Source organism: Macaca mulatta, chromosome 9 (genome assembly GCF_049350105.2).
Source record: "Macaca mulatta isolate MMU2019108-1 chromosome 9, T2T-MMU8v2.0, whole genome shotgun sequence".
NCBI lineage: Eukaryota > Metazoa > Chordata > Mammalia > Primates > Cercopithecidae > Macaca > Macaca mulatta.
Window position 1 is genome coordinate 24,124,410 of NC_133414.1, and position 15,104 is coordinate 24,139,513.

General features: G+C 40.0%; 1 protein-coding gene across 7 annotated transcripts in view; it reads right to left on the reverse strand.

The window, feature by feature from the left end:
* The window catches only part of PIP4K2A (phosphatidylinositol-5-phosphate 4-kinase type 2 alpha), a 177,150-nt gene that overhangs the window by 131,144 nt on the left and 30,902 nt on the right, over window positions 1-15,104 (reverse strand). The window contains exon 1 of one of the 7 annotated variants that reach the window (XM_077945959.1): window positions 14,936-14,955. The exons of 5 other annotated variants lie outside the window; for them this stretch is intronic. In XM_077945959.1, the coding sequence (XP_077802085.1) occupies window positions 14,936-14,947 (12 nt within the window). In that variant the 5' untranslated portion in view covers window positions 14,948-14,955. Of the gene's footprint in view, window positions 1-7,001; window positions 7,136-14,935; window positions 14,956-15,104 lie in introns of those variants that run through there. One more of the 7 variants, XM_077945961.1, reaches the window with a different exon arrangement.

A 15,104-nucleotide genomic window follows, 5' to 3' on the forward strand; every position in this document is an offset into this window, starting at 1 on the left:
CCACCGCGCCCAACCCTAAGTAGTATTTTTAAAATTGGTCTTTAAAATTCCCTGCATTAAAATTTTAAAAGATTCTCTCAATGTTTCCCAGTAGGCCTTTTCATCACAGATTATCACCAACTAAATAGACAATGGGCTGAAGTCAAAGCAAAACTAAGACCTCTCTTGGCTAAGTAGCACAGTGTTTTTTTGTTTTTGTTTTTAATGGTATGCTAGATGAACTAGATGCTTCTGGATCATATTTAAATACCATACAAAGTAAAAACCCTTCTTTGGCTTACAGGGTAGGCAGCTCCCAACATACAATTGGGCTGTGTTTCAAAAGTGAAGTTCTAAGCTCATTATTTGGAACTCAGAATGCATTTTCCTGAAAATTCAATGCTATAAATAGAAGTTGGTTTTCTGAACTAGTCTGCAAAATTCTATGTGACCCACCATGTAAATGAAATACTATGCATGTGGATCAATGCAGAAAATACTAGAAAATAAGTTCCTTTGCAATACACAGTCTACTAGCAACAGTAGACATTAAACACAAATGGGAATTCATATAAGAAACATTAACTTCTCTTGAAGCCTGATGCTTCAAGCAAAACACGGTTTGGGCTGTTTTTGTAAAGAAAAAGTACCAAATAAGATATTTTAACAGTAAACTTTGGGAATGTTTCTTCATGTTTTGCTTCTGTTGGCTCAATTTTCTGTTTTAATACATTTCATTTTTAATAAAACACTCCTGGTTTTAACACTCTTTGTTGCTAGTTGATAATTTGAACATGTCTGTGGAGCTTTCAAGAGCTCTGGGGACTAAGAACACTACATTCAAGTTTCACTTTGCTTCAAAAATAATGTAGCTCTGAAATCCTTTGATAGGGAAGTGTGACAGTACTAGCCATATGCTTTGCAACTATAATGAGGGGAGATTTTTGGCTCACAAAGAGAATGAGTAAAAAGGAAATTAGGAGAGACTGAAGATCAAAAAAGGAAAGGAGGAAAGGTATGTAGAGTTATGAGCCGCATAACGACACTGCAGTCAAGGACACCACCTACACACGACAGTGGTGCGATAAGATTATAGGTGTGTGGCAGGCAACACCACCTAGGTTCATGTGAATATACTCTGTGATGTTCACGCAACGACATAATCGCCTAACAACACATTTCTCAGAACACATCCCTATCATTAAGCAACACATGACTATGTATAAATGAAAAAAAAAAACAAAAACACACACACAAAACAACACAACTGTCAGAAGCAAAAACGAAGCTATGAAAGAAAGAAGGAAAAGCAGCACTCGTCCCCACTAAGTCCTCTCCACTGAGTCAAGACAACAAACCCTGTAGGTAAAGCAGTTGAGGCTATGGACACTGGGTTTATTGTGGACGTGCCCACTGGAGAGGCCATGCACACTCAGAGGACACCATGGATGCAGGATACAGATGGTCTGCAACTTGCCAAGTTCCACGTGCAGTCACTGGGGCAGTAGAGCTTGGAAGACTTTGTGCAATCACTTTTTTATCAAACATCTTTTGCTAGCAAAAAATATGAATGGCTTTCTGATTTCTAGTCTGCATATTTGTTTATTTGCAGAATCTCAGTGAAAATGAATGACTATGACCTGTCAGTTCACAAGCTGACCATGAATACAGAAAGCCAGGCTGGGCCAGTCACTAGAAGCAGAGCACTTCATCTAGACATTATGGGACCTCAGCATGATCCATACATAAATTAGAGTCCCGGGCTACCATGACCTATTGTGTTTCTTACTGCTTCCGTTAACTGCAGTCTTAATCATACCACATGTAATTTACAACTCACTCTGACAACTAAGTATGACAGGCCAGGTGTTGTGGCTCAAGCCTGTAATCCCAGAACTTTGGGAGGCCAATGCAGGAGGATCACTTGAACCCAGAAGTTTGAGACCTGCCTGGGCAACATGGTGAAATCCCATCTCTACAAAAACTAAAAAAATTAGTCAGGCGTGGGGTGCACCCCTGTAGTCCCAGCTATCCGCGAGGCTGAGGGAGGAGGATCGCTTGAGCCAGGAAGTTGAGGCTGCAGTGAGCTGTTATGGCATCACTGTACTCCAGCCTGGGCAAAAAACAAAAACAAAACAGTATGACAGCAAACACACTCTTTAAGGTCTACCTGACTGACAAACTTCTTCCATATGTAAACAGCTGTGACCTTACTTCTATGGGGTGTTCACTACAAAGACATGGGTTCATTTATTTGTCCTCTTACTCGGCAATTATTTATTGCATATGTACAGAGTATCAAAATATATTCCAGGGACTAACAGTGCAATTAACAGTAATTTCAAAAATTTTTTCTCACCCATATCTTCTGCATTTTCCATAATATGTTGTTTACATAATTTTAAAGCTAATTTAGTAAAAACTCACTTTTATATTTCTCCATAGTATTCAAAAACAGTTCACCACACACCCTAGAAATATTTAAAAATACTGTGGACTTTTCACGTATTACAACCAATTGATATTAATCAATACAAACACTTGATTATCTCCTTCCACTAAAAATTCCTGCTAAGGACAGTAACATAATTCTAGCTTTTTTTAAAAAACAGCAAATATAAATGTGACACTAGAAACTATAATTTGCTTGCAAGTATAGTCACAGCTGCAGTGAGCACAAAGTTCCTGGAATAAATTGGCTCAGAGAAGAGCAGAGCAGAGAAGCAGTCATCATATTGGCATCATCCCATCGGGCATCCAGTAACTACTGGCTATGATGTGAATGCCTTTCCCTTCACTGAGTACCCAAGAGATACTGTGGTAAATCCTCATGTTTCTTAGTGCAAAGCCAGGGAAAGCAAACATATATTATATACATATAATTCACACACCCACGTGCACACATATATATACCTTTACACATATTTATATATACGCACACACTAATATTAGTCTAAAATATTATAGAAATGGTTAATTCAACATACTATTGAATGCCTTTGGCAATAAACCATTATAGAAAGAAATATGAGTAAATAACAACGCAGAGAAAGAAGGGGGAAGAAAGACCTGGTAAACCTTAACTACTAGTCTCTTCTGGGTGGAGACAGTACACCTGATGAATTTTTACTAAGAGCTGGCACTTATTAATGACTTGCTCTGGTCAGCCATTGCTCTGAGGAGTTTGCCTAAACCGTCTCACTGCATCCTCAGAACCACACTCCTAGGGTGGGCCACTGGAAGGCAGCAGCCTGATGCCTGGCACCGTGATAAACAAGACTGCCCACCTGGTTCCTGCCACATGGGCCACATGGAGCTCCGAGGCTGTGCGAATCATTACGGGCATCGTAAGAGGACACAGGATGCTGGGAGGCAGAGGGGTACAACCAGATCTAGGGGGTCCTCTCGAAGAAATGTCATTTATGTTAAGACTTGAAGAAAAGGTTACTGAGAAGGCAGTTTTCACTATTAATTGCCTGAATTTTCTGATTTACTTGGAAAATACATACATACACACACATGCACACACAACACACACACACACACACACACACACACACACACACACACACACACAGGTGGTCTAGGACTCTCCTCCAAGAATATTTTTCTAGCTTGTGGTTCTTTCATGAAGCAGACAGGCCCATCACCACCAAGAAACACAAAAAATGTCTGGACTAGCACCCACTGAGAGGAATAAATCATTAAAATAACTAATAATATAATATCTGCTAATGTGAAATAATTTGTTTTTGGCAACCAATGTTTCAGTGTAAGTCAAAGCTATTAGAAAAATATGCAGCTATATTTTACATATAGCCTCTAACTACAAAAACAATATAAGGTATATCACAATCTGAAGCACTGTTCTTCCTCCAAAGACTCTTTGGTCTTTTTCTGTAATAGAATAAGAATTACAAAGTACAATATGCAGTTATTGTTAAAGGAATAAAACGAGGCCAGTCATCTAACACATTTAATGCCGCTACATCATGAATAATATATCAGCATCAGCATTCTGAAAACAAGGTTCCCCCTGGCTGCCCTGACAGCTCTGAGTCGGGGGACAGGGGCGGGGGGAGGGTGTTGTCGGGGGTGGACGAGATTAAAAAACAGAATCCAATGCACTGTCCTTGAACAGTGAACTATTCACACCTTCATAACCACTTCCAAAGAATTACAAAAATGGATAAAGAAATTTGTCTATAGTGATTTAATCTGGAGAACACGCCCACTTCAGTTTCTGAAGTGTATGTGCATATTTCTTGCTAATGCCGATTTTTGTAATTACAATACTTGAATGTCACAGGTGTACCTGTGAATACATACAGGGATAGGGAAAATCCAGTCACATCTGTGACGCATCTGCACACAAGGGGCATGGGAGCTGGGAAAGGGTCAGAGAAAACAGAAATGAACATTTACGTCCAGAGGAGATGGATGTGGAGATCAATTCCAGAAGGGCCTATTAAGAAGGGGTAGAGAAGCACAAAGGCCTAGACAACCAGACAGATGCAAAGAAAAAGACCAACGGATACAAATCTGATAACTCATGCAAGTCACACCAACCTTAATTTAGGATGTCCTTATTCAAAATATTGCCAAACTCAAGACAGTTAACACCCAGCCCTCAACATCCTAAAAAGGTGAGCAGCAGGTTAACATGTCATTCTCCAACAAGCAGCAATATGAAAGCTTTCCAGAAAATGAGTTCCTGCGAAGCCTTCTAGTATTAACAGAGCTTCACTTCCAGCTAAGGAAACGGAGATCCAGTGATCTCTCTCATTCCTGCAGCCTCATTTCCTGTCTCCCTGTCCAGGGCCACCTCCTGAACTGGTGAGTGATCTGAACACACCTGGGGTCTATCTGCCTTGCTATTTGATTGCCTCTAGCCAGAATGCCCTACCAAGCCCCAATCCCCACAGTGATGACTTCTACCTAATTCAGACATCACCCCCTCCAGGAAGTCTTTCCCATTACTTCCCGCCAAGGATGGTTTGGGTTCCTTCCCTTACGTCACAAAATACTCCATACACATCTCTATCTAAGCTTTATTATAATTATGCTTATCTCTGTGATCCTCCAACTAAACGAACTGATTCCTTACAGAAAGGAATTGGGTTTTATTCATTTTTGTATGCCCAGGACTCAGTGCAGGAAAATGCAATAAATATGTATGCACAAATTAATTAAAATGACCACAGCAGTCAAAGCTAGACCTAGAACTAGAACCAGGTTCCCTGGCCCTGGCCCAGGGGTCTTGCATCAAGCCGAGGGTATATTAAACTCAAAGTAGCATGAGATAACCAGAAAGTTTAAAAGGAATAAAAATTATTCTAATACAATTTAAACATACACCAAACACAATTCCAAAACAACCATAACTTCCCTGTTCTCCTCCTGCAGCCCCTCAACACCAGAGGGGAAAAAAAAAATTCCAAGATTCATGTAATTGTGGACTATTATGTAATAGGAAGATAGAAGGCACTGTTCCCAACACAGCCAATAATATGACCCTAACAAAATGACTGACAGTCCTTATAATTTTAGCCCAGGGAGAATAAGAAGGGATACTATTTTTATTCATAACACTATTTAATCCTTTTTCTTTGGTAATATACTGGATGGCACTAATTTCTATGGGTAATTATACGGTCCCTCAAACAGAATAGGTTTTTCTTTAGCTTTGTTTTACTGAATTCACAGAGTCATCTCAGAGGAATATTATAGCCAAATAAAAAGTCATTTCGCCAAATGAAAGCTCAACTTACTTAACTTACTTTCTTCAGAAATGTGAGGTTTTTTCTTTTTTTTAACCCCATTGTTTTGGTTATACACAGAACCTTTGCTTTTCTTCTGCTGCTTTCTCCTATTTCTAATTTGGTGTCATATCTATTTCATGGAAACTAACAACCAAACGTTTAGCCACAGGGACACAGACTGATCATCCTGGACTTCCAGCAACCAGCGGACACTGTCTTGTGCATGGCGGATATTCACAAAGCATTAATTAGCCTTCATATCAACACTGTTCTCCTCTAATAACCCCTTCAGGCTTATATCATCTTCTTTTGGTGAATTCTGCCTCCAAAAACACTGTTTCCATACATACCAGACACTTTGACTCCTAAGAACCATGCTGTGGTGATCACAGAAACGCAAGAAGAGACTTGGGAATTAAAAAAAAAACGGAAGACCAGACCAGCTGTTTCTCCTACTCCAAGTTCATTTCAGTCATCCAGTTACACATTCAGCAAATACTTATTGTATGTCTACTTTATGCCAGTCACTATGTTAGGTGTAGTTCTTTAACTCGTAGCTTTAGCTGACAATAGGTAGAAATGTTTTCTGAAAATGGAATTTTATATTCTTTACAGCATCGAAAATATATTTGAACCACTAACGAGTTTTGTCATACTAAGAAATTTCCAGCCAGGCACAGTGATTCATGCCTGTAATCCCAGCACTTTGGGAGGCCAACGTGGGAGGATGCTTGAGGCCAAGATTTCAGGACCAGTCTGGGCAACATTGCAAGACTCAGTCTCTACCAAAAAAAAAATTAACAGCCAGGAGTGGTGGTGTGCCTACGATCGCAGCTACTCAGCAGGCTGAGGCAGGAAGATCGCTTAAGCTCCGGAGTTTGAGGCTGCACTGAGCTATCATCACGCCATTGTACTCCAGCTTGGGCAACAAAACAAGACTCTAGGATCTTGTCTTAAAAAAAAAAAAAGTCCAAGTATATTTTTCATGGGCAGCTAAAAGATACCCAACGTAAATATTAAAGAGAACTTACTTTATTGCTTTAAGAGAACATAGCTCAGAACGGTCATCACTGATATGTGACATCTTTCTGACCCTTCATTCTTATAATTTACATATGATTCATTCAATGTTGATTACTACATTGACTAAAAATTGGGAATATTTGTATTCATGTAAGAGTGGAGATAGCAGCAAGCAAATGAAATTCTTCTATCCTAGGTACCATTACAATGAAGTATTACCTGATACCTTTGCTTTACCTCTTAGAACACTGTTGAGGAGAATCCGGGCGTGGTGGCTCACGCCTGTAATCCCAGCACTTTGGGAGGCTGACGCAGGTGGATCACGAGGTTAGGAGTCCGAGACCAGACTGACCAACATGGTGAAACGCCATCTCTACTAAAAATACAAAAATTAGCCGAGCATGGTGGTGCGTGCCTGTAATCCCAGCTACTCAGGAGGCTGAGGCAGGAGAATCCCTTGAACCTGGGAGGCGGAAGTTACAGTGAGCCAGGATTGCACCACTGCACTCCAGCCTGGGCGACAGAACAAGGCTCTGTCTCAGGAAAACAAAACAAAACAAAACAAAAACTGTTGAGGAGAAACAGTAAATAAGAAATGTCAATAAACAAGCCATTATAAGTAATGAAAAGACTCTCCCGAACAAGCAGAATCGTTCCCTTAAATGATCAGTGTAGTATAATTCTCCCGACACGTTCCATGAATGAGCCCTCATGTCCACTCTACATAACGCTCAGAGAAGAGGGGCAACGCCAGGAGGTGCTGAAGCCTGACTAGTTCCTGGCTGTCATCCTTGAACAACACAGTGTTTCTGACATTTCCCGACTTGGAAGAAGGAAACCGATCTACAAAAAAATCAAATAATTTTTTGTACATTTTCTATTCCTTAAATACTTTGGAAACTGTGGCTAGTACTTCTCACCAACCATTAACAGGGAAACACACACACTGTTGCCATTTCCTGGCCACTTGTTTGTCCCTGTGCTCCATAATGGCACATGGAGCTCCTTTTCCTGTCTTTGGTCTCTTCTTTCCTGTCTTTTCATCTCTTCCTCAGCCTCAGTGGAGAGCGTTTTTGAAGCGTCTGTTTCCACTGACAGCAGAGGCTCAAAAACTGTGGTCCCAGTAACAGTACTTTCATTTCCTGAGTTTCTTCTGCTCAATAAGACCCTTGACCGACTTGCATTAAACAGCAAATAAAGTTAAGACTTCATCTAAAGTCATCAAAATGTATTCCCTTCAGATGGAAACCAGTACCTACAGAAGCTGTTCACAGTGATGACCTATTGCTCCCAAAGGGCCATGTAACAGCGCGAAGACTTCAAGGACCAGTCTTCATCAGAATTTGTAACCAATCTTTAAACCTATCATCTCTCGGCTTGTCTCACTACTTGAAGAAAACAGCATGTAATGTAGATATGGCCAGATCAAGAGGGGCATTCTAAAAATCCGAATGTGGCACGACAGAGTTATAGGTGGAGAGTCTTCATCTGTTACATCATCTCATCCAGCAGAGAGGAACAAGGGCAAGAGACTAACCAGGGGGAACATCTGGCTCAGTGATGGGCTGATAAGGGAGACCTTTCCTAGGCTCTTCCTGCTGATGAATCAAAGAACAAGAAATAAAAGTTACATTTGTTTAACTGGGCAACTGCTATAGTCCAGGCACTGTTCTGGGTGCTGAGGATACAGTGCTGAATGAAAGAGAAAGCATTCCTTTCCCTCATGGAGCTTCTTAGCAGAGGAGGAAGTTGACAATTAAAAAACAGAATGTCACTCGGTACTAAGTGCTACAGGGGAGAAAGGCTTAGTTCAGAGGGATGGGAAGAGCTGAATACTGGGAGATGCTGTTTGCCTAAGATGCTTACAACTATTTGTTACCTGCTGGTAGGTTAGTCTGGCATTATCTATGCCACCAATCTAGACATAGGAGATGAAAAAGCATGATTTTATTGCAAATTACTTTCCTTATATTTCCCTTTCCAGTTATACCTAGGGCATTCTATTCATTTTTGAAAAGCTATCATCTGTGAATTTCACATCAAGATATTAAAGGAGGTTACAATGTACATGTTTTGCATGTACATGTTTGCATCACATGGCAAAGGAGGTGTTGGGTCCAGCTGGGGTTGAGAATTCCTACTGGGGTGTGTTCATTCACTGGGTGGGCTCTGGGCACCGATTCCACAACAGGCCTGACCCCTCCTGGAGACTGTATTATCACAGGGAATCAGACTGAGACTTAATGTGACAAGTTACAAAAGTGTTTTAAAGGAAGGAAAGGAGGGGCTTACACAGAGATAGGGCTGGGGCGAGAGTCTGTTTAGTTATGAGGCGCCCCCCAGAGGGAGAGTAGGCTGCGGGAACATGGTCTCAGGTTGCATTTTACACTGGGGCACATCTCCCTTCAGAGAGCCACAAGGCAAGTATTCAGCAGCCACACGTGGTTCGTGGCTCGTGGCTGCATGCGGGATCCTGCAGAATGATGAAATATAATGAGCTCTGAGAGGATGAGTGTGGAAGTTGAGTGACGGGTTCATGCATATTCCCTGTACTTTTGGAATGTTTTAAGTTTCCCTCAATAAAAAGGTAAAAGAAAAAAAAAAGTCCTCAAAACCACTTCTACTTGTCAGTTTCCTACAAACTACTCACTTAGCTTACTCAGTTCATGGCAAGCAATAACAGATCCTTCAAACCATCAGAAAATGTTTCTAAGATGCAGCTAAAATATAATTTAGCATCGCAATCAGTCAGTAAGGTCCTAAAGTGGGCTTCTAGCCAAAGTTTAAATGACGGTAACAATTCAGAGGTTTGCTAAAAGGAGGCTGCGTGTGGTCTAAGGAAGAGTCGATATCATAGGCCACTAAGGGCTCTTAAAAAGAATCTAAAAATACGAAAACACTCATCCGCTACTTTGGCTCCTCTAAATGAATAGCTGACCATTAATCACAGTAACACAGATTTTACAGGGCAGACATCAGTTAAAGCTCCTGTACATTTTTTACTTTTAAACCATGAGGAATGAAAGATATAAAAATTATGTTCAATTTTAACTGCTGGACTTTAAAAAAAAAAATCTTTATTTTGTCCCAATTGCCTTCACGGTGTTACCCCTGCCAATCCCCCTTTCAACAAGAGAAATGAGATACCAGGGACCAGAGCAGAGCCAGCAGGGTTCCACTTTCTCAGTGATCCCATTAGGTTCATACATCAGCAGATACGGCTCCACACGGGTGCGTGTCTTCAGGTAGTCCCTGAATTCTTCTTAGCAGTGCATGATAAAAAGAACACACATACACACACACACACACTCCAAATACAAGACTGAGAATGAACACTGGCATACTTTTCTTAATAGCTATTTCCCAAACCTTTCTGCATTTCTTTCCTTTGTTGTTCTATGGGAAAAAAGTCTGTTTTACTTCCTTAAAGACAGTAAAAAATAAAAATAAATAAATAAATAAAAATAAGCTGTTGAAAGAGCAACAGAATGTGAAGGCAACCCAGCTTTATGAAATGAGTTTGCTGTGATGAAAACTCTTCTCCAGCAGATTCCTATTCTTTTTTGCCTAGCCAGCTAACTAGAGAGCTCAAGTTCTAATGTCAGATAAATCTTGATACTTAGATTCTGAAGGAAGCTTCCCATTCCGCCCTAGGTAATGTATCCTGTAGGAATAAAGACAACATAATAAATGTACACAGTTTTGCAGTCTTATTTGCGGCAAAACCCAAAAAACTGGAAATAGGTTAAGTCCATCAATAGGAAATGGTTGAATACATTAAGGTCTATTTATACCTAGAGTATTAGACACCTGTGAAAAAGAATGGGTTCCATATGTATTGTCCTTGAAGGATCTGCCTTTTAAAAATACGGCAGAATGAGCTATAAAGAGTACAATAAATGAATAAAGTAACATTTTAAAAAATCCTCTAAAATCTTTGTGACTTGTGTTAGGCAATGATTTCTTGGATGTGACACCAACGACAGAAGCAACAAAACAGAGGAATTGACACCTAATTTACACCTAATTGACATCAAAATTTACACCTAATGCTGCAAACAAACACTATCAAAGTGAAAAGAAAACTAATAAAATGAGAGAAAATATTTGCAAATCTGACAAGTAATTTTTATTCAAAATATATAAAGAACTCTTACAATTCAATAATTTAAAAATGGGCAAAATATTTGAACAGCTATTTCTCAAAAAAAGATATAAAAATGGCCAATAAGCATATGAAAAGATACTCAGTATCATCAGTCCTTTGGAACATGTGAATCAAAACCACAATGAGATACCACTCTTTCATACCTACTAGGATGGCTGTAAGAAGGACAGACAATATCAAGTATTGACATGGATGTAGTGAAACTAGAAACTTCATACATTGCTAGTAAGAATGTAAAATTATACAGTTGCTTTGGCAGTTCCTCAGAAAATTAAACACAGAGTTACCATATAACACAACAATTTCACTACTAGGTATGTACCCAGGAAAAATAAAAACATGGATCCACACAAAAACTTCTACACAAATGTTCATAGTAGCATTATTTGTAACAGCCAAAACATGGACACAATCCAAAGGTCCATTAATGGGTGAAAAGATAAACAAAATGTGGTCTATCCACACAACAGAATATGTATTACTTGACCCCCATAAAAAGGAATTAAGTATTGTTACAAGATACAACGTGGATGAACCCTAGAAACCTTATGCTAAGTGAACAAAGCCAGTCACAAAAGCCCACATACAAATCTACAGAGACAGGAAGTAGATTAGTGGTTGCCTAGGGCTGGGGGTAGGGGTTGGGGAGAAATAAGGTTTGGGTTTCTTTTAGAGAGGATGAAAATGTTCTAAGATTAGATTGTGAGAATGGTTATACAACCCCCATATTTAAATAGTATATAAAAATGTATATTTTAGTGAATATACTAAAAAGCAATGAATTGCATACTCTAAATGGTATTTGAATTGTACACTTTATATCATATGTGAATTACATCTCAATACAGCTGTCTTAAAAAAGGATTCCTTTAAAAAAAATACTCTAGCAAACCTGGAAACAGAAAATGAAGACCATGTACTACTTTTGAATTATGTGGGTTTTTAAATCCACTTAAAAGGGCTGCTGTGGTCATTAAAAATTATGTTTTTGAAATACATTTAATTGCTTATTCCATGAATAAAGCAGAGTACTATAAATAAATTTTATAAAACAAGAATATATTTTTAAAGAAAAGGCTGGTACTAATCGTGATTATCTTTAGATAGAATTATGAGTAATTTAAATATTGTGCTTTAGAATTTTCTATCCTTTTCTAAATCTCCTCCAATAGGCATGCATTGTTTTTACAATCATAAAAACAGCTATTTAATGTTTTAGATGAGCCACACGTACCAGGAACTCAAGCATCCAGTGGCAGAAGGATTTAACTACAGTCTTTACTAACATCCTGGATAAGAGGATATTTTCCCTCTGTCATGAATGACAATAAAAAGGCTAGCATACATCCCTAGTCCTTTTCGGTTAGGTTAACACTGCGTAAAAAAACACCCCAAAACTTCATGGCTTAAAACCACTAACATTTTATTGGCTCATAATGACATGGGTCAAGAACTCAAGGAGGCTCAACATAGTGTTCCTGCAACAGCTCGGCGAGGGCTGGTGATCCAAGGTCACCCTACACATGTATTGAGGTCGTGGTGATGCTGTTGAAACAGTAAAGGACATGCCATCCCAAAATACGCCAGATTTTTATATTGATTAGTGTGAGCTGAAAACACTGAAGGAGTTGTAGATTCCAACTTGACCCCAACAAGCCAGGTGACCTGGCTCTTCCTGCATGTAGCAAGCCACCAAGATTCCTTTGGGAGGGGTCCCTTACCTATTCAATTGAGAAAATAGCCCTTATCCCAGAGACTGGGGTTTAGAAGCTGCAACTGACCTGAATAAGGAAATTTCTGGAAGGAACCCTTATCTTCCACCTGTTTTATACTCCTCACGTATCCTCCCAGTGACTCCCTTAGAAATGTACTGCCCCAGACAGATTTTGTCTTGTCATTTCTTCTCAAATGTATTCCTCTCAGCATAAAAGTGTCTTGCTTTGGCCAATTCCTTCGGATTTCCCTTTCTTTTAGAGATTCCCAGGTACATGTAACGCTAAGAAAATTTGTATACTTTTCTCTTGTTAATCTGCCTAATGTCAATTTGGCTTCTAGATCCAGCTGAAGAGCCCACTAAGAGCTAAAGGGGGCTTAGAGGGGAGCTCTGTCTCCCCTACACTGTCAGCTAGGCCTTCTGGGCCACCTGGCTTCTTAAGACTTGGCTTCTCAGCCAGGCACAGAGGCTCATGCCTGTAATCCCACCACCTTGAGAGGCCCAGGCAGGAGGACTGCTTAAGTTCAGGAGTTTGAGACAGCCTTGGCAACATAGTGAGACCTTGTCTCTTCAAAAAATTTTAAAAATTAGCCAGGAGTGGTGGCATGCACCTGTGGTCACACCTACTCAAGAGGCTGAGGTAGGAGGATGCCTTGAGCCTGGGGATAGAGGCTGCATTCAGCCATGATGGCACCACTGCACTCTAGCATGGGTGACAGACCAAGACCCTATTTCTAAAAATATGAAAAAATTAAATTAAAAAAAAACCACAGGAAAAAAGGTGAAAACTCCTAATCTCAGCTACCAGTAATATTTTACTGTAGCAGGAACTGACACACTTTCCCTGTAAAGGGTTACACAGTAAATTATTCTAGGCTTTGTGGGTCACAGTCTCTGGCACAACTCACTTCTGCTGTTTGTGCAAAAGCAGCTATAAACTGGCAAACAAATGAGTGTGGCTGTGTTCCAATTAAACTTATCTACGGACACGGAAATTTGAATTTCATAGAATTTTCACGTTATAAAATACTTTTTTTAAAAAACCATTTTTTTGTACATACATAAAAACTATCCTTTGGCCACACAAAAACAAACAGCGGGCCAGATCCGGCCCACAAGCCATAGTCTGCCAACTCCTGTGCTATAGTTAAGTCAAGATATAAAAATGCCCAACGAGGAGTACTCTGTTGCATACCTTATCCACAAATCCACACACCATCCCTGTAAAGACAGCATACAACCCTTAGCTACTGAATTTTTCAAGGTCCTCAAACTGTTCTACTTAAGAGCCAATGTTACTTTTCATTAAACTTTTCTCAGTACTTCAACTATTGTTTCTTTTTAACCTAGCAACTGTTGGGCCTACTCATTTCCTCTGCCAGGAGGCAACTGTAACCCTCAAACCTCAAGTATGCATACCTTGCCTTTATTTTCTAGAAAAGGCCAGCAATCTAAAAATTAGGAAACAACCCTGTTCTGATCATGCTATTGCTAATATAGTGCTATATTTTACTGATAAAACAAAGTATTGGTGACTAACAAATTATTGGACAATAACACTGTCCATGAACCTCAAAAAAAGTGCCATCAATTTGACATTCAAGAGTTTAGCTAACAAAGTACACAAAGCACAAACCATATGGTTGGTGCTGGATGGTGGGGGTGGCAGAAGCAGGAACCTGTTGACAAGCACATCACAGGACCTCCAAAACCTCAGAGTATCTGTTCTTCCATGAAACCTGCCTCACTTGTGAATTCCTCCAGACTGAGCCAGTCTGAACTTGGCTCCCAGACTCTCTATTCAGGCAGGGAGAACTAGAACCCGAGGTTAGTCAGGTTCACACACCACATTAACCCTTGCTGGGAACACTTGGTAATCTCAACAGGCATCTGAAGAGACACAGATGGTCCAGTTATCTTTACACACGCATCATTTGCGTCTGAAAATCCTGGCACTACCCATGACCTTGGGAATGAACCACGTGCGGCCATCTACCATGTCACCTGCCATCTTCTTTACAACAAGACTGATCTTTCAGATCCTTCTTTATTTTTGCGTAGCTGAGGCCATCTCTGAAGCCAAAAAAAAGAACAACAAAAAAAAAACAGCTGACACATGATAGTACAATATAAATAAAAATGAAGAAACTTGATGTTGGATCAAATTGATAAATTACTGTTCAACCAGCAGCCTCTAACAAGGGCAGCTATCTGAGCTGAAGACACCTGACTCAACTCTCCCGAGTTCTGCTCATGCCACAGAGTCAAGGCTTTTCTCTAAGACTTTACCAGTATTTGCATTTGCCGTTTTTCACAGTGATCCTAAGTCTTCCATGCTGTGGTATGGACCCCAAGTTTTCGCAACCCAGAGGTGGGACAATCGCAAGTGGACCTGAGCGCAAGCCAGGTTTGATCCTGACCGCAGAGCTGACAATGTGGGCTTGGCCGAGTCACTTAG